The 20,917-nt window shown below is 43.4% G+C and overlaps 1 protein-coding gene and 1 long non-coding RNA gene across 4 annotated transcripts in view; both read right to left on the reverse strand.

The window, feature by feature from the left end:
• The window catches only part of RBM6 (RNA binding motif protein 6), a 59,526-nt gene that overhangs the window by 30,009 nt on the left and 8,600 nt on the right, over positions 1-20,917 (reverse strand). For all 3 annotated transcript variants that reach the window (XM_069769620.1, XM_069769618.1, XM_069769621.1), the window contains exons 4-6: positions 20,148-20,237; positions 19,098-19,167; positions 6,320-6,393 (exon numbers count right to left, since the gene is read on the reverse strand). In XM_069769620.1, coding sequence (XP_069625721.1) covers positions 6,320-6,393; positions 19,098-19,167; positions 20,148-20,237 — 234 coding nt within the window. The remainder of the gene's footprint in view (positions 1-6,319; positions 6,394-19,097; positions 19,168-20,147; positions 20,238-20,917) is intronic.
• LOC138681771 (uncharacterized) lies at positions 12,656-19,086 on the reverse strand. The gene is made up of 2 exons (XR_011321990.1): positions 15,134-19,086; positions 12,656-13,888 (listed from the first exon to the last, which is right to left on the reverse strand). It is a non-coding gene; the product is annotated as an uncharacterized lncRNA (long non-coding RNA).

A 20,917-nucleotide genomic window follows, 5' to 3' on the forward strand; every position in this document is an offset into this window, starting at 1 on the left:
CATTTCAGAAAAGGGTAGGGAGGGATGCTTTATGTGGAACAACCTATTTATACAGCAGCCCAAGTGAACTTCAGCACATGGAATAGATGATTCTGCAGTATACAGCAATATTTGAGTCCTGAGATAACCCTGCTGGGCCACACATCCCCAGGAGCAACCAGAGATACTAAGGAAGTCCTGGTTAAGCATCTGCTGCACGTTCCAAGCAGCTCACCCAGAAGCTGTCCCATGGGACAATCCCATTACAGAGCAGCAGTTCAGCAGCAGCAAAAGCATACAATCCTCATCACATGGCTAAGGTGAGACTGAAGGAAAAAAAAGGAAGAAAGAAAAAAGGAGGGTAGGATTTTGGAATAAGAGCAGGGAGGTAGAGGGACATGGCAAGCTGGGATCACATAAGTAGAGCAAGAAGATGCAGCTTCACAACTATTCCAGTTAAAAGTGCACTTATTTTAAAATACGTTGGTTAGAATGGTGTGCTTCCTGAGGCAAGGCAGGAGAGAGATGCCAAGAAGAAAATTCTATTTTTTTTATCTGGGTAGGGCTAGAAACAACACATTGATGGGCAGCTACCACTGGCTGAAGGAAGAGTGTGTGAAGTCTTTGACAGAAGATCTCTTACGACTTCCTGTGCCAAAGGAAGAGAGACTAGGAGGATTCACACAGCTTGAACAGTTGAGGTGACAGAAGAGAGGAAGGTCCAGAGAAGTATTTTCAGTACCAGAATTTTTTGGCAGTTATGTTTTACAACAAGACACCCTTCTCTGCACAAGGAAGGTCTCTGTAGCACGCAGAGATTAAGTCAGTCCTCTGAACAGAAAAGCAGACAGTGCATTTTTCACAACATCACTGCAGGATATACACATGTACACCCACACACCAAGCCTTGTCACAGGTCATCGCAGGCAGATCCAACTGCTTATTCACAGGCAAGCGTCTGCCCAGCACTAGGAGCCTCCCACTGCAGACTTCCGTACTGATCTCAGAGGCTCACAACTCCAATTAAATGACGGTATGATGCAGTGATTAGTGAGACACAAGTGGGAATGAACAAATGATTGACTCAACATGTCAAGCCTCAGTGATGTAAGACCAGGGTGAGCTCGTGACAAGGTCACACACTGAATCAGACACACACCAAAAAAAAAAAAAAAAAAAAAAAGTCAGCTCTGCTGCCTGGAAATCCACTCATCTGATTACAAGGTACCCTATGGAGACAACATTCCATAGGTCACTTGGATCATAAAAATTACTCCATAATGTGCATGCTTCCCAAATCATTAGAATGTTTACAGAAGAAACACTGCCTAGGTGTACAAGCCTTTCCACTCTCTATACACACATTCAAAGTGGAAGACTCCAAAAGGTAATTCCAGAAATCCACACATTCAAAAGCAGGACAGGTTTAATAGGGAAAAAAAAAGATGTGTGCTAATGATACAACCTGAGCAAAATCCACACACCTAATAAACAACAAGAAAAGCAGAAGATAATGTCAGCTGATAATCCAAGGAGGACATATCAGAAGCAAAGCCATCTCCAGCACTTAGCCGAACATGCAAACAGATTTCAGTGTCTTTGTGGACACACTCAATTGTCACCACCACCCTCAACTGCAGGTTAAAGCTAAAGAGATGGAATGACGTTGTCAAGCGAGTAAATGATGGATACCAGACAGCCCGTGAAAATACACTTGAGGCGGGTGTCATCTTCCATTACTGGGGGCATTTTGCAGATTCTAGAAAAAAATGCCAGACTCCGCAATTTGGCATATCTTACCAAAAGGAAAACAATTATTTTTGACATTTGGACACACATTTTCTCTTACAAATTGCAACACACTCCTTGCACCACAGACTTCCATAAATACTCCAAGGCTGCAGGTCACCAAAGCAGATGGATTCTCAGGATAACCACAAGCTCCTTCTGTATTTAACTGGGAAGCCACACTGGGTACTGCAAATGTTTTCAGGACAGAAAGTCCCAGGCTTTGCCTGCTTGTCACAGCATCTTGTGGATTTTAACACCAACAGCTACAGCAAAAAGCCTGTGAAGTCTGATCTGTACAAGAAGCTATGTTCACACTAAATGCAGAAAAGCACTGCAGTGAATGAATAAAAGGGCATGGGCTCAGAGCAGGAGAAATGCACAGCTGATGCTGCCAATTGCACAGTGGTGGGATGTGCTCACATAAAGTGAGCACCCACATAATCCAGTTAGAATCCCTCTTACCCTCTCCAGTAAGAAACAAGCAGGGAATGGAGGTATCACTGTGCTCAGCGAGCTGAACCAGAACCACACAGCACTGCAAAGGAAACTGCTCTCCGATATGTGCCGGCCTCAGTGCGGGAAGGCACAAGAGCAAGTCTTGGAACAACCACTCTAGCACATGCCTGGAGACCTCCACAATAATTTAAGAAGTATGTATTTTTAAAAGTTCATGCTATAGCTCTCTCTCATTTTTGCCCTCTTACTTAAGAAACAGGAGGAAAGGATTACAAAGATGTTAGTTACTAGCAACAAAACTAGGAAATAGTCATGCTGCCAGTGTTGCTAAGTTTGAGGCCTGAGAAGATTTGGAGACAATACTACCTAGTCAGTCAAGACTGATCATTTGCTCCTAAGCTTAAAAAACCCCTTCTGCTTCCATATGTATAACAACCATCTCTCTCTCAGTGAAAACAGTAAAATACCCAGGCAGCAGAGACAGGCTCTCTCCATTTCTCCTCCTTCACCTGCCTTTATGACAGGCAACAGTACACGAAGGGTACTTCGTTTCCTGCCTGATCTTCTCGCACCCAATAACAAGCCTATTATGTGTGTTTCTTCTACAGATGAAGGAGGAGCGCAAAGAGACCGCAACGCGTATGGAGAACAAGAGCCGTGGGATATATTCCCAAAGTTGCCTCCAAGAAGCCAATCTGGTGCCCCCAGACAGGAACACTACTACACCAGGGGCTTACACCAAGCCTGAATGCAAAGAAAACACAATAAGACAAACGCCACACCACACTACAACCTTTCAAAAATGAGAATAAAGGAGGGAAAAATTATTTAGGAGAAACCATGTGACATAGCAGACAGAAACCCCATTTTCCATTCAAAATACCTGTCTCTCCCCAACGGAAAAGCAGCTCATCAGAGAGATGTCCTCTCATAAAAGTCAAATGACAACAAACTTGTAACAAAAGACCAACAGGAGCATCACCAACCATCAGCCGGCAACAAGGGCTGCACCCGGGTTCAGCAAAACAACTCAACAGCCCCTCTGCCCTACCAAGGCAAAGAGCCTCCCAAAGACAGCAGGAGAGCTGGCAGCCAGCACCTAGCTCAGCCAAACCTGTTGCCCAACACCTCTGCACTAGCAATAAAGGCAATCCATCACGTTTCACATATGTTAGATGGGACCCTTGCGCTGTAATAAATTGCCAACGCAACAATCAACAAGGCAAAGCAATTAATAAGGGGGGCATTTTCATTACTTTAGCTGCAGCAATTAATACAAGTGGAGTGAAACTGTCCTACAAAATTAGGGCAATGTAGAAGATGGCTGTATCCTTATCACAATGTACTTAACAGAAACGCCCCTCAAATCTCAGTGGTCACATACACATGCTAGACTTACTGAATGGAGGGAGTTGGACCTGGTAAATCTGTAGTTAGCAAATTTGGGAATGATCTTAAGTGGGTGCAGGTGTGTGCTGAGTAAAACAAAAGGATTTCACAATATAGGAATTATACAACATAGGGATGTAGCAAATTGTTCTTCAGGCAGGGGCAGTTAAGCAGGCATTAAACAGCATCAAAAAACGCTGTCTCTGCAAAAGCTATTTATTCCCAGCCTACAGATGACTGAGAAAGAGGCAGGTTGACTAGTGAGGGACTAGGATGTCACTGTGGGCTGACACTGTTTTGCTATTTATGCTCTCACAAGCGACTGCATTTGACAGGGATGGCTGATAACCTTCTGAAAATAACTAAACTATCAAAGAATCTATGTCTTAGCTAACACAGGTTTTGGTTTTTGCAGGCTGTAAAAATGCAGATTAGTTCTCAATCTCAGGAGATGATCTTACAACTCTACCCTGGAAGATATTAAAATGGGATATCTATTGTCTAAGGACAACTAAATTGCATAACTCCTTTTCTGAGTATCTCTACTTGGCTTTTACTGAGAACTTAAAAGTTAGCTCCCTCCCTTGCCGCAGGTCAGACACAGATCTTACTACTTTTTTTTTTATTATTATTTAAATAATTAGAAGGCCTTTTCTTCCATTTTCAGTCAAGAGCAAGTTAGAGAAGTTAACCTGTGTGGGGCAATCCAGAGGTTACAACTCTCCTGACCAAATTCATATAGCCTGGGTCACCCCAAAAAGCACATTTCTTGCTTCACTAATTACAAAGTACCATAGCTGTATTAAAACATAGTGAAGATTGGCACATGCAAGCTTTGGAGATGATGCCCTCCAACCACTCCATCTTCCAGCTTTCTTCTGCACATGCACACAGGCAGCCACATACAGCAGGAAGGAAAACTGGAAGACTTCATGCCCTATCTGCTTTTAACACATCCCAGGTAGAGTGCACAGCTGGGACCATTATCCCCCACCATGAGCAGGGTTCTGGCAGCACCCTGCCTGAATGTTGAAAGGGAAACACAGTAAAAAATTATCCAGCCTGAAGGCCTGTTATAACTGTTGCTGGGCAAGGTCTACGTAAGCAGCAGTTGAACTTCAGCCAGAACTTCTTCATGTGCATGTGCGTACAGTAATTTACTGGGCACCTCTAAGCACTCAGTTCAAGGACTGGTGCTTACAGGCTCTTTGCCGTAGCAATGCACCAAATCTGATCAAGTCAAACACCTGTCCAAGTACATAGGGATGCTCCAAACAGGAGAAGGGGTAGAGCAGGCATCAACAACAGGAAAAAGAGGAATTCCCAAATTCCCAGGTATTTTGGAATTGCTCTCACGTAGGGAGACATTGTTTCATGTGAGCAGAATTGCAGAGAGAATATGGAGAGGTATTTGGTTAAAAGGAGTGTCATACATAATTACAGATTTCTCAGTGACTACAAAATAAATTGGGAATTGTAGCAACACTGAAGGGGAAATAAAAGTTGTCACTGATGGCAAAAGTAATAATTAATTCTGGAGCCTTCTCTCTTCTGTGCTCACCACCAACACCCTGGTGGGAATGTGCCAGGCTCTTTCCCAACAACAGAATTATTTCTGTAAAACATTTTTGTAAGTTGCAATACCTCTGTAACTGAAAATAGAGCCAAATGCGAGCGCTTAGTGGGACCTTTGAAACTCCAGCTGTGAAGACTCATTAACTGTAAGTACATTTTTGCAGATGCACAGCTCTGAATCTGACTCAGGACTCTCCTCTCATGACAGCGAGACTTGGGATTCAGGTAGAAAGGCTTTAGATAATTGATACGGATTCTTACTCAGGCAAACTAGGAGGAAGGCGGCAGCAGAAAGGAGACTTAAGGGATGTAGTGAAGGAAGGGGGATCAATTGTTCAGTGGTTTTTCTTGAGTGATCCGTCACCTGCAGTTCCAAAGCACAGGGAGGGTGGTGCAAGACGGGAATCTATGTTTTATCTAACAAATGTTATGCATCTTGCTCTTGTATGGTGGACAACAGCTCTAGCCTCAAATACCAGGTCAGAGTAAAAGCTCCCCTTGGGTACTTATTCACTGGGGATTTAAACCATTTTGCACTTTTAAGGGCTGAAAATGTTCAGATTTACCAGGTGCAACTGCACATAGGGTAGTCCTCGTGTTTGCAGCTCCAGCTTGCCTAAGGACAGGATAGATATGGGGGAGACACACAATTAAGAATTTCTCCCACACACAAGGCATATGGAAAAATGGAGCGTGCAAGTCATAGTTGACTCGGAGCTGCATACCACGGGCCTCACCTACAGTCACATGTGTATGTGTGTGTGCACGCACAACCGGGGGAGGCATTTAATGCTAGCAGAGCTCTTTCCAACTGGATTTCAGTGTGAGTACAAAAGCATCAGGGCCAAAACCTGCATTAGGAGTCGGTCAGCCACCAGCCTCTGACTCTAGCCAGTGGGCCGACATACACTAGGGAGGAGGGCAGACCATTTGGTGTCCAGCAGCTCTTTCACACTAGCATTTCTAAGCCTTTTACAAGTTTCTGGAAACAACATTTAAACCACAGTGTTGTGTATAATACAACAGATCTTCCTTTGAATGGTTCAAAAAAACTCATTGGCTTTCCACCACCCCACCAAAAAAAATATTTAAAAATCTTCTAGCAGCATTGACCGAAGTGTAAAGCAACCTGGTTGGCTTCCATGCATCCGATGGCCTCTTCCAAGAGTGAAAACTCCACGCAGACATAGCCATAGTCGTAACCTGGGGACAGCATTTAAATACAGACGGGAGTCATGTTAGTGCCTTGTCATAAAGAAAGCCACATTAAATATTCAATTTCCCTTTCCCTCCAATGACAAACCCTCTAACCACCACCCCTCTACTCCAGAATGAAAAGGAGAGAAATCAGGGACTAGCTGGATGATGATTAACTGTGCAGTTTATCATGAATGTTAATAGTACAGTGTTCCCACTTCCCCTTACACAACCCAGTGACAGGCACACCCTTCCTTAGGGCAAGAAATAATTGCTTTGGTTTTTTTTTAAAGGCATAGTGATTTTCCATTGCTAGTTCCACATTTTGTGCTACCTTGGAGGCAGTGCTCTCCAAAGCAAGTATTGATAACTCATTTTGAAGTACCTTGCTCCAAATGTACTTTACATGAATAGCCAGCATTTTAATTGGGCAGTATTTCAGAAAAAGCTAACACGATTCCTTTGCCTTTGCTATTTTTCCTTCGACACCTGCTTACTTTCGAAGTTCAATCCCTTGTATTATGAAAAAGTGCAGCGGAGCTGGAATGAGAACTCCAACTTTCTCATTTTGGTATAGATGTTATTGCACATGTAACAAGATGGTGTGGGAGCTTAAGTTTAGATGCAAGAAACTAGAGAGCCTTTACTCTTCTCACTCCTTGGAAAGCTGTCATCTCAGTCAGTGGCAGAAGGGACCCACTGATTCAACTGTGTACTCCGGTTACCTGCGCTGAAACGTTATGTCCCACAGTAAAGTGCAGGGTGAACACTATAGAAGCTAAGACCATCCTAAGAGCCATCCTTGATGTTGAAACTATCTCCAGGAACTGAAGCACTGAGGAACAACTTAAAGTCACAACCTCACCCTTCACAAGCCAAGGCCACCTCACTCCAAAACAGTGCTTTCCAGATGATCATGGGCTGACATGCTTCTACACGGACAAAGAGTAAAAGGAAAGGCTTGGTTCCCTCCTCCTGCTGCTCTTTTGGCTGGTTAGGAGCGAGAGGAAAGCCACTCTCCATGTGGACTGTACCATTTTAGGCACCTAGCTGTCCTGGTTAAGAGCTTGTCTCCTCTCCTAAAGATGCACGTCTTAACACCAGTATCTTCAAACCAGGTAGGTATCTGGTCCCTACTGCTTCAGCCCCTCACCTTCCATGGGAAGGTAACTCCACGCACACTTCTTTCAGGCAAGACACTCCAGTCTGCTGGAAAACAGCCCCCATCTCCCCCAAGTCTACGCCAAAGAACATTTGCTGCACTCTCCAATTTTTCCTTTGCTGTTTCTTTACCATCTTTGTACTGAACCACATCAGAGACAAGGCCATACAAAACTGTTTCATCATCAAACCCTGCTGATTATTTTTTTTTTATTCTGGGAGCTCTTTGCACGCTGTTCTAACAACACAATCCTGACTTTGCACACTTGCCTTTATAACGAGACTCCAATTTGAATCTAGCTCCTCCTCTACCTCACATAGGAATTTATTCCCCTTCCCCATATTATTTTAGTCAATATAATTACACTAGAGGAAAATTTATCAATCTGGGTGCTTTTCAGCTCAGTGAAAGACAGGCCAGCAGGACGCCATCTGTGGTGGAATGCAGCTAAAGCCTTCTTACATGAAGTGGGCACCTGGAACTAGAGGTATGGTTTCAGCTGGCAGGATAGACAGAACCAAATTCACCCAGCTGTTCCCATAGCATCCATTCTGCTCTGCAGTTCCAGCCACACTAAATCACATTTTGAAAATGAAGCAGTTGTCTCTGCAGAAGAGAGCTGCTCTCCAGGAGCAGTGCTGCCCCTTGCTGGGAGACTGTTTTGCATTCTGGGCAGACACCTCTGCTACTTCACAACACAGCGTGCACACTCACATGGTACATTTTAAAGTCTTATTCAAATCCAGAACTCTAGTCACTTCTTTCCCTCCTGTTTAGAAAAGGGCTGCATGAATGATATTTGTCAGCCTGTAAGGCTCCCGATTCCCCTTCATGGAGAGGATTTTTGAAAGCTGCTGCAATCAGCAAGCCAGGATCAGAGTGCTCTCTTATGTCCATGTGCATATGAAGTAGGGGGTCTCCTGACAGACAGAAAGCAAGATTGGAGATTTTTACACTCTATTTGCTCTACAATGAGAGGCAGTTTACGTCCCAGTCCTTGTGAAGTGAATGAGTGGTTTAGACATGGACTTAATCCAGCATGACACAACTGAGAGTGCAACTCTGAATGTTATATGTAGATACAAAAGCTGAGATGCTTGGAGGAATGTACACTAGAGGATCGTTCCAAGCATTACATGGAGACAATTAAGGGGAAGACCAGTACATTTCTCCATCTGCACTTTCTTACCTCTGCCCTCTCCCACCAAATTCAACCTGCCCTAATAAGCATAGCTGCAGTAACATGTACAATGAGAACTAAAACCAGAAACTGTGGCCCCATATCCTGCCAAAAAGCAGCTTCAGACCAGATGTTCAGCTCTTGTGGTCAGGTTGCACAGGGATGCAGCATTCTGCATTTCACTACAAGCTGTCCTTGCACAGACAGCACTGAAGTAGTAATGCAAGAAGAGAGCAGCCTGGAGCCCCTGCTCCACCCCAAACCTCTGATGAAGATCTGCGGGGGCTTGACATTTTCCTCCACCCCCAGATCCAGCCCTTTGCGCAGATCTGACAAGCAGGCTCAGTATGTGAGAACTACAGAGTAACATCAGCCTTGGATGGTATGGCACCCCTGCTCTGTCCCCCTTCCCCCAGCTCCACCAGAGACTCCTTCCATTTTAGACCATGATGGAAAGGAGGCCTGTGGAACAACAGTGCTGCTATACAGCACCTTCAAAACGCACTGTTTGCTGATTTTTTCCATGATCTGCAATAATCACATTACACAGAGCACAACGCTTGAAAAAAAAACAAGTGACTTGAGGCTAGCTCTAAAGGGGAAGCAGCTAAAGAAGCTCCTGCCACCAACTGTCGTGCCTCTTCCCTGCCTCCTCTGTAGGGCTGGTTCAGCTCTTTGTGTCAGCTGCTGAGCTTGCATATTTTTATTTCTGAAGCCTTCAGGCAGTTTGCCTGTCAGAATGTAGCAGTTCAGCTGCTGTTAGCAGAAGCAGGACAGGGGATTTTGACAGAGGCATGGGGCCAGGCACTTAATGGCAGGAACTGGCACAACAGGCATCCCAAGGTAAACTGTCCTCCCCTTGTGAATGAGAGCTCTCAGACACCCACTGGTATTCTTCAGGTCATAATAGTAAAACCAAAGTGATCAAACCAGCAAAGCAAAATCACCAACCAAAATTCATATGCAAGGTTTCACGTGAAGATGTAAATCCTGGTATCTTCTTAATTCAATCCTTCACTTACTGATTAATACAATACTACAGTTTCAGGATCCACAAAAAAGTAGAATGGAATAAGAGGTGCTTTATGTTTTGGCAGAAGTACATGTAATCAACACAGACTCTGTGAAAAAGGAATCAGTATTTCCCCCCACGCAACCTCTGAACACGTTGCAGCATAGTTACACTGTCCAAATGAACTCTCCAAGAGGAACAGTCCTCCAACACCTGAACTCATCCGGATTTTGGCCCCGGCATAGCCATAAAACATGCATGTCCTCATCTCACCCTGTGTTTTAGGTCAACTGTGTAAAAGGACTTCTCTACCTTATTTAACTACTTCCTCTCAGCTGCACAAGTCTACAGTACCACAGGCTGTATACGATGGGTAGGAGGAGAACAGAAGGAGAGCATGCACATAAAATCCAGAGAACTTCTGTTTTCCCTTAAGTGTTTCTATGTATACACAATTCTTTACGGATGTTCCCAAAGCAAGCTCAGTTGTTTTCTGCACTGAAAATGGGCACGATCGCTTAATACTTAGGAGTAAGGACACATGTAGAGCTCCAGGAAGCTGTTCCACAAACATTTGAATAAGGAATATCTTGCCTCTGAAACAGATGTGTTTTAGTGAAGTGAATTTTGACAACAAGTAGCAGGTGCCTGTTAGCATGCCATGGTTCGGCTAAAAATCCTGAAAGCCTGACTTAAAATTACTGGGTTTTGGCTTCAGAAAAAAAGATCAAAGACTTGGGATTTAAAATAAGACTTGTTTCTATACACACATGGTTTCTACTGAACAACTGACACATAGTAATGTGTTACTTCATGATAGTTTGTTATGTCAAAGATCTAAATAAAGGAAAACCATAATGTTGTTCTGATAGCGGCTCTAAGCAGCGTGAAGACATCAAAAAATATCTCTGGAGTTTTAGGAGGCCAAATGAAAAGATCACGTAACGACAGCAGCCCTGTCTATGCCAAACCAAAGATACTTTCGGAAAGAAAGCATGATGGCAACATGACAAAGGCATCCAATTCGAGAGGTGATCCAGCTCCTGGATTCTAGGAACACACATGCCGTAAGTCACATTACTGCCCACCCCTACAAGCTTAAGGCATTAGGTAACCTTGTCATAGAATCATTTAGGTTGGAAAAGACCTTTAAGACCAAGTCCAACCATAAACCTAACACTGCCAAGTCCACCGCTAAACCATGTCCCTAAGTGCTACATCTACATGCCTAACTCCATGGTGAACTGTCACCTGCCTTCTTAAAAACAACTGCTACAAAAGCCCTGTCTGCTGTGGTGCAATATGAACATGTTCTCTCTCCTCTGGCCTGTAAAGTAAGAAGATGGCCTCCTATTACAGTAACTCTGTATAACAGGTTGCCAAAAGACACTATGCTAAACTGGACAGCTGGGCCAGCTGCAACCGTGGTGGAGGTCCCTGCATCTGCCAGATGGGGCCAAGCAGCCTGAGGGCAGAAGACGATAATGATGGAGTCTCCAGAGGCAGAGAGCTTCTCAACCATCCCAACAACAATTCACTTGTGTTTTTTTCCTGTAGGATAAGACAGAACTACCACAGAAGAAAAGCATCTGCAGTTTTGGGCACTCTTAGGATGCGGCAAGATAGCACATTAAAGCAGAGCCATGGCCAGCCTGCTGAAGCAAGGACATTCTTGCTGCATGCTCTCTCCAGAGACAGCATGGCAGAGCAGAGTGCAGGTGGGGAAATTCTCTACAGAGTTTCATCCATGTTAGAGAAGAAAGTTCTATTGCTTCAAAGACAACTACAGCATAAAGTATGGAGTGAATATGAAAGACTTCTTCATCCCTTGAAGGAATCTCACACACCGACCTTTGCACAGCTCAGGCAGTGGAGACAGAATTTTGCACACTGTTCTTGGAGAATCTGTTATTCCTTGGTCGACAGTAAGAGCCACCTCATCTGTGGGACATTTTGGCAACATGCCCATAAGCCCATGCACAAGTTTTTCTGTTTCCTCTAAGGAAAGATGCAGATGTAGGTCATCCATACTAAAGAGTGAAAACCTCAGCACAAGAAAATACTGGAAAACACAGGGCCTTCTCTGTATCTCTACACTATTACAGTGTACTATTATTAGCAGGCATAATACACTTGATGCTTCCAAGAAGCCAGGAGCTCCTGAACATGCACAGTAGCGGCTGTATCTGTGCTTACGCAGCGAGTCCTGCCACTGCAGTGAGGATGGGCAACAGCGTAGTGCCTTCCGTGGCGAGCAGAGAAAATAAAGCTGCCCGCACAGTCTGAAAACTTGGAGGGCAACACCGCAGCACGGCAGGGAATGGCAGCAATCTATCTATGCTAACACAAGCTCAGAAGCCAAAACCGAGAGCTCTCTCGATACCAGCTGGTGGATTCTGAGCATCCATAAATATGTCAGATCTTTTTACTGCACAGATAAATTGGTCTTCAGAGCTACTAAAGCTGAAGAGCTGTACCAGAAAAGCTTGCTGTTGAATACTAAACAGGACAATCTGCAACAAGCTATATCCCCAATTCCTTTCAAAGGCCAAGCATTTACAAGCCACACCTGGCTGCTGGAAAGAGGCCTGTCACTTCATACTGTCCCTTTGTATAAAAAAAGTACACTCTTACGCTTCATTCATGACAGCGCTGCAGAAGAAAACAGCACTGAAACCACAGGATGTGAAACGCAGCTATATTCTGAAAGGTAGAGCACCACAGTCCATCCTCCCCCCTCCATTCAGAAAGGACCTGCCTGAGATGCCCTCAAAGGCAGACACACGCAGCCCCATAAACTACAGGAACTACAACAGGCAGAGCCCCAAATAGCTGTCAACCCTTCCTGGCCCAGAAGAAGGGTAGTTTGTACAGCAGCACAGAGGAACAGAAGGAAAAACCCACAACACTAAGATCGTACACACTGTAGCTTTATTAAAGACAAAGTATTACATTATATTTGTACAGAAACCCGGAATCCAAGGAAGGCTGGAGCCATCGCAAAACTCCAGGAGAGGACTGGAAGCTGCATACCTGGGAAAGTGTTGCAGACAGAAACTTGGTTTTAAAGTGCTGCTAATATCAACCTGGTCTCCAGGATGTATCATCTGTCATTTAGCAGAAATGACTCAGAAAAGCAATCGATGCAATAATGTCAGCACACCGTGAAGTTTTGTGCTGGAGATGCAAAAAGGGTGAGCACATTTGTAAAAATGGTTACAGGGAGAAGGATTCTGCATGTCAAAAAGGCTGTGAGCATGTTTTATGGATGAATGTGTTTGTTGCCTTTTCTGTTGAACAGGCCCTATAACCCTATAACCAAGGTTGATCGCTATCACAAACACCGACTTAAAACAGATTTGTACCTCCTATTTCCTAAGCTACCACATCACAGATGAGGAAAGAAGGGCAAGAATGCCTTTTACTTCTAAAAGACAATGCACTACTGCCATGAAATCAAGCAAGACTAGCCAAAAGCCTACTGCCCACACAGCTGGGAAAACTGGCAAGGACTGGTATTGATGGCCATGGACTAATTCCAACTAAGTGCTTTTTTAGGTCCTCACCAGACTATTCTGGCTACAAAAAAGAATCAATTGCTTCATGCACATGAGTGCTGAAGATACTTCCCCACCTTCTGAAAGGTGAGCCCCTGCAGACTGAAGGACTCTGCTGATGAGCGGGTGATCTGGTCATGCCTCAAGAGGAAACTCCATGTGCTACAGCATCTTGTGAGCTCACGGATGATCACTTCAGCTCTCAACAAGTGCCCAAGATCTGCACGCCCTTATTTGTGGCTGATGCAGTAGAGTGGGCCACGCAATCTTCACTGTGCAAAGCATCAAACACAGCAACAGGAGATTATTCTTCCTGTGGTGCATCAGCACCAGCCTTGGTGGTGAGCCAAGCTGTCTTCTGTATAATTAGCACAACAGGTGAGATGCACCTCTGTGCCACAGTGTGTATTAGAGATCTCACATCAACCCACAGCATGTTTTTTGTACCAAACCAAAGAATTTAAGTCCTTGTGGGATCTACTCCTAATCAAACTCCAGAGGGTTGATGCCAAGCCCTCTTTCTGAGGAAGCTACTAGCTGGCCAGAAATCCACCCTTCAGAGGGGTTTCCCCTAGGGCACTGCATCACTCCTGAAAGGAAACAAAAAGTCTCAGTTTAGCACAGTTCTGCTGCACACTTCCAGAAACATCCCCTCCCCATGCAGAGCAGCAGCTCAGCTCTCCAGCCCTACCTATGGTTGGAAGCTGCAGCACGACAGCACCCGTGGCATGCAGGAGCTGGGGATAAGCACAGTATTTCACCAGTGCTTCTGACCTCCAAGAGCATTACTAGCCCAAACCCCACCCACACGTACAGCTACAGTGAGGGAGCTAAGACTCAGTTATATGTGGGCCAGACAAATGCATAGCCATGCCTGCTACCACAGCAGGAGCTCTGCTTTAAGGAAGAGGAAATCCCACTGCCTTAGGATGCACTCCAGCCACGGAAAATGGAGAACTTATCCCTAGTATGGAGAGGTGCGCCACTCAAAAATCTGTACTGATTTTTCCATCATTAAGTGTAAACTTTTGGACCTTAGATTATGAGTTTTAGCAAAATGCAACACTAAAGAATACAATTTTAAATTTCAGAGGCTTCCTGAAATATTCCTGAAACTAACAATTCACTGTTGTGATATAGCAGATAAGACAGCACTTGGAGGAAAAAAAAAAGAGCACCTTTTAAAAGTTTATCTAAGGAGCTTATTAATATTTAACAGGGCAGCAATGTGGCAGAGCTCCGTGACAACAAGCAAGGTAATCCAGTTTCTTCTAGTGCTTGGCCAAGGCAGTTTAAGTTTAACAAAGGGAGGGATAAGGGGGGCAGTTCCAAGCACCACATAAGGGCCGGGTATGGAGAAATGGAACAAAAATTAAATGCTAGTGCAAGAAGGTGGCCAAGCAAGCAATAAAGTATGTTTGGTGCCAATAGTACTTGCTAAAAATAAAGCTTTTCAAAACAGAGCAGGCAGCTGCCATGAAGTAGCTTCTAGGTTAGTCACACTTTCAGGTTAACTACATTTCCTGCATCTACCTCCACCACAGGAGGATGCCTGTCCTTTAGCATCAGCCACCTGTATCCATGTGGACATCCCTCTGGCCCCAAGCACTACTGCTGTTCAGAGAATTCCTCCCTGCTCCAGTCTTCCCACTTCCTCAGGAGTGAAGCATCGCGCTCCACATCCCCACCCTGGGTTCAAAAGTGAGTATTCAGAAGGGTTATAAGTGGGTTAACAAACCCAAATTCCCAATTTCTGAAGTGCTGCATTAATTTAGAGGGTACATAAAGGGGCTGGGGTAGACCTCACCACTCCTTCTGATTGCAATCCAGCTCACCTGGTCCCTCCAGGTCTGCTTCACAGAGCTCCTCTCTGCACATGCTGCTCTCCATCTCGGTTAGTGTGTCCATTCTCCAGCAGGCTCTCCCAGCTCAGCAAAAACTCCTCTCGGTTCCCCAGATGGGCTTGTAGAGTAAGCTAGAAAAGCCTCATGGGCTGCCAGCAATTTCTCAGGCTCGCTTTCCCTGAACAGCTTTTCCCAACTGGTGGTACTAACCCTAACATGAATCCTGGTTGGAAAACACATGTTCCAAGCTTGTCCCACTGCAGACTGCATCCAGGAGAATAATTTGAACAGGAGGCTCAGAGTACGCTTCATGTTTTCACCTATTACTTGGACATTGTTGCAGCATCTTTTAAGGGTGAACAACTCATCATAAGCAGCCCTTTAAGATAAAGATAGCTCTGTGCGCTCTCTTCTCCAGGCCATACGTGTGTGTTCAGCCAAAGAGTTCTGTGCACATCAGACACTCAGGATGAGATCTCAGACTTGGCTTACGTTTGACATTAGTCGGGAAAGTAGAAATAAAGCTTGATGAGAATCAGGCAGGAGGTAAGTTTAAAATACGATCAAAATCAAAACCAGGACAAGGTGTGTTCATGTTAGATTCCTCAAAGGCCAAAAGGTATTGGTTTCAAGTTCCTGGCAGTCAGCACCAACGCAAGCACACAGACAGTAATAGGGGAATGACAGACACCGTGCCACGAGTAGGCTGGTGCTGTTACATGCTGCACTAACAGCTCCACAGAAGGAGCCCCACACTGTAAAGCCACATGAAAGCCTTGACCCCAGCAAGCAGAAATAAGTACCTTCAGATGGGACTGGGGAGCTCACAAGCCATTACTGACAACCCCTTCTCAGACAGCTGCTGACAAGTCATCTCCACTAGTATCTACCGAAGCAGCAGCACATCCACGGCTCTGCCTCCACATGAGGCAGCAAGAGGCACCAGTAGATACTGCATACTAAAGCAGTCGATGGTCTTTGAGAAGATTCCACTATCACCTCAGGGTTAACCCTTTGTAATGATTAATTGAACAGACATGACGAAACACACTTCAAAAGGCAAGCTGAAAGATAAGCCAACAATCTAATACAGTTATTTCTGCCAAGGCTTATACATTACATTGGAAGAAGTCCTCTTCCCCTCACAAATGGATCTGATATTTTCAGTCTGAATATACACACATCAATTCAAAAATCTAACTGATGGAAATTACAAGTTAACCTTGTGTATACTAATACTATAAAGCCTGAATTTGATATTTTATCATTGGCTGTAAATATATGCTTTTTTGATTTAAATAGAATTACTATGCCATTTCTTAACATCTCTCCTTTCACTACCTTGTTTAAAATCTAGCCACCACTCCAGTCTGTGGGGTTCAGAGACAAAATAACCTAAAGAATAAACAGCTTGCATGTGTACCAAAATCACACCAGGTATATTAAGAACAGTGTTCCATGCTCAGCACAACCTTCAGTGAAAATATGCTTCCCTTAGCACATACGCAGTATGTAAAAAGAAAGGGCTTTATAAAGAAGTTGAGCTGCTTTTTCCAAGAAAAATCAACCATATATTTTCCCCCAAAACAGAAAGAGTCTTGTGAAAGCTCATACAGTGGAACCATCATGTTGAAACTGCTGAGATAAGCTTTATGATAAGCATTATCTTTTTGTGAAACTGATCCGAACCTCACTTATTTTGAGTTAATTGCATGTTATTTGTTATGGTTGTTATTGTTCTCCAACAGCTGCAGGCATTCTTCTCTCAAACACACTCAACATGCATACTCATGATTAATGTTATTTTTAACATTTCTGGACAGCACTCAAAAATATACAACCCACTCAGACAGGCTTAGCACGCACTCTTCTGAGCCAGGCTGCCATCGTCCCATTGAGCTGATAACAGCAATGCAGCCAGTGGGCCCAGGTGTATCCAAGGTGTAATCCAGCAAGTTTGCTTTTAATTCTTACGAATATTTACATACACACCCCATCATAAAAGCATTGTTTAGCCCATGACTGGCCTCTAGTTTCAAACAGGCTTAGCTTTTCAGAAGTTAATATGAATTCAATTTCACACACTTCTCTATAGGATGACCTAATGCGAAAAGCTGGATTAAATTTACTACAGCTTCTAGTTACTCAATTTGAAGAAGAAGTTTTCACAATTCAGGAAGCTTTTACTGTCCTAGACGTACCCATCTTGCGTAAGAAGGATCAGAAAGCTGTTTAAATTAGCAGCTGCATTTGCAGCCTCAGGACATAATGCAAAACAAAGTCTCTGGAGCATCCACATAACCTAGAATAGTGCTACACTGCTTAAATTACTGATGTTGACTGGACAGAGTTAAAGAACAGCTTTAAATAGCTCATAAAATATGAGCTAATTTTAACTTCATTCTTTCCCCTCCCACAATGGCCAGAAAAACTTAAAAAAAACCCAACTTTGCAGCCGATGAGACAGACTGAAAGAAAATGCAGCTTTTAGAGGGATAGCAGAAAACTGCAACCCTCTTATTACATGTGACCACCAGCAGATACTAGGGCTTCTGCATGTAAGTTCAGACACTGTTTCTCATCCTGAGTAGCCTTTGAAATGGGGAATAGGAAGGAGGAGACAACGGTTCTCTAATGAGGGCAGTAAGTCCTAATAACATACACAAGAGACCTATGAAGAGATTCCCAGTTCAAGTTGATTTATTACTGAAATGTGATGCGTTTCAGAAAAAAAAAAAAACCTGACAAATTACATCAGCACAGGTGAAAAACGAGCATGTTGCAATTATTGGATTGCAGTCAGTGTTGTGCGGGTGATGACAGCCATGCTGTACTATGCTAGAAAAGAGGAAAGGAAGCAAGAAAGATTGACTGTGTCCCTTAAGCCCTGCTTGTTGGGCCAGACCAGATTATGTGACACAGGGGTGTTCTTTAGTTCAAAGGTTCACGAGAAGGTTGTGAAATCTCCTTTGACAGCTTCCAGAAACAAAAATATACTTGAGAAATACCCAACTGCCCCAGTTTCTCTCCCCAGCTACTAAACACATAGGAAGCCTTTATATAATATATTGACATCAAGAATTCCAGCTGCTTCACATGCAACCCATACTGGTAACAGGAAAAAACACTGATGAAGGTAGAAGTCTCTGCTTTCCTATGTTTAAAAAAACCAAAAAAACCAAAAAAACCACAAAAAAACCCCAAAACCAAAACCCCAACGGTTTCCAGGTATTTCCTACAGTATTATCCAAACCAATCCCCAGGACTCACCCTGCATTTCCTACCATCGCACATCTTTGTTCCAGTACAACTTTCTCACAAAGCAGCCTTGTAAAATATTTCTTTCTTCAGAATCCTATACATACTGATCAGAAGTACAGCAAAACTTTATCCTTTGAATGAGGAAGATCATCCAGACCCAGTATTTGGATATTTGCTTGTAAAACTTACTTTTTCTTTTTTTAACCTGTCTTCATGTCTAAGAAGGGTAACAGTTTCATGTTACTGAAGGAGAAATGTTAGGATGGATCAGGTTTCCTGAGGACACTGTGCAGGACACATTCCACAATAAGACCATCTCAAAAACAAGATGTAGAACAATCCAAAAGGATTTAATAATAATTTAAAAAAAATCTATTGAGGTATTAACCTGCTGTCCCATGTCAGTATTGACTTTATTCTTGATGGCTATTAGAACAGCCTTACTGTTTTTCCTGCTGCTCCTACATCTCTCTACAGGCACCAGGACACATGCTTTACCTCCAAAGTAGCAGTGAGCACAGCCATCAGTTCTGAAGACAGGAGGACAAACTACAAAACTCAGTGGGCATTTTCATTCAAAAATACCTGCAATTATGTCACCAAAGATTTTAACCAAACTGCCTAAGTGAGTATCGGTGTAAAAAAGTACCCTTTTGTAAACTTGAAACTAGAAGCACTGGAAAAGCATTCTCACCTGAACTGTAATCTTTCAGTCGCAAGTCCTTCACAGGTGTCCCATCAGGCCCTCGGAAAGCATTGAGAATCTACAGAAAAACCAAGATCCACTTCAGTCTCCAAAACCAAACCTCGAAAAGTGAAGCACTTGCTAACATACATTTCTGTCTCCCCAAGACTTCTTTTCTTTCTAGTTACAAACCGACACATTTTACTGATTAAGTTACAGCAGTACCTGAGAACTGTTCATTGAGTTTTGGGAAGTATTTTTGGTGTTTGTTTAAGCACCATTTACATCACAATTCAACTGTACAAAGGTTTATTATGCTGGTCTCAGCCAGACAGTTCACCTCTGATCCTGATGTAAGGTCAGATATCTTAGTGCCTTTAAGAAAATCAAGGGACATGGGGTGATTGTTCTGAGTCTTATCATCCTCTGATGGACAAAGTTTCTGCCATGAGTTCTCCAATATCAAGCCTCAGAAGCTCTGATCATAACAGCTAACCCCAGCAAAAACTATTGCACGTAGGAGTTCTCATGTCTGGAAATGCCACCAAAAAAAATCCTAATTCAAAGTGGAAGGGTTTGGAAAGGGAGCTTCTTTCACCTTGGAGCCTAAATTATTTTGGGGCTTTTTTTTTTACTAAAATCTGCAGTAGCAGCAGACATCTTTTCCATCTTTATAAGATCTTATTTAAGCAATTTCAAGTAACTAAGAACGAACAAGTTCACTTTGACACTACACAGTTACCAAAATGTAGTAACAAATTAATAACAATATTTGGTATATATAAAGCAATGATGGAAGTAAGGCATGTTAAAAAGTCTGGAGTCTGGAGTCAAGGCTTTTAGCTATCAACACCCCACATGTGACTGCAGAAAAACTCATCACTTCCAGACTCCCCAAAACCCGGAATAATCAGATAAAAGATAACATTGCAATGACTTCTAAATCTGGATTTTCCCCTAGGAAAATGACAGACCATCTGAACTACATTAACCAGGCTTAAAAATGTTACTTTTAGAAACCCTTGATAGAAGTTTTTGGGTTAAAAACATCCCACTTACATCATCCTTTGTGGCAGTTTCAGGCACTCCTCCTAGCCGAATGAGCTTGCTTGGCTTTACGTATTTGGGACAGGTCCGGTAATCTTGGTCCTTGAGTTTACACAATCAAGATGTTTTTTACAAATGAGATACGCTAGCTCACAAGATACACAGACAGTAACAAAATAAAGCAGGGTACAATTCAAAGGCAAAGGCCCATGAGCAGACTAGCTCAAATCTTTAACCACAGCACTGTTTAAGATTCAGAGCTCTGGAGGACTAGTATTGCTAGATTCTTACATGCTCGTTGAGCTGTACCATGAGATCTAGGTCCAGGAAAATAAAACAGGCAAATCGCCTCTCTCTGCTTTCCAGCGGTGGTAGATTCAAATTCAATAGTAGCTATTAACTCAGTAGTTACTGTTACCTTCAGATTTCAAAGTTAACTCTGAAGGAGAACAAAGCATGCATGAGAACAGCTGTACTGTTCTACACACGTCCACCCAAGCCAGTAGCTTCTCTCTGGTAGTGCTCATAAGCAATGTTCAGGAGAAAATAACATAGAATGGTTACAACAAAGTAAATTCTAATATAACAAAATAAGTTATTCTGTATACTATTTCCCCCAACACCCTCCCTCTGTCTGGTCACATTCAACTTGGGGACTTCCTGTACCAAATCTGGTTCTACGTATTTAGCAATTCTCAATTGCTAAATCGCATTCTCTTGAGAAGAAAGTATTTCTGAGATAGAAAGGGTGCCCATTAAAACAACCTGGAGCCTGAGGATGA

This window comes from Haliaeetus albicilla, chromosome 24 (assembly GCF_947461875.1).
Source record: "Haliaeetus albicilla chromosome 24, bHalAlb1.1, whole genome shotgun sequence".
Lineage (NCBI taxonomy): Eukaryota > Metazoa > Chordata > Aves > Accipitriformes > Accipitridae > Haliaeetus > Haliaeetus albicilla.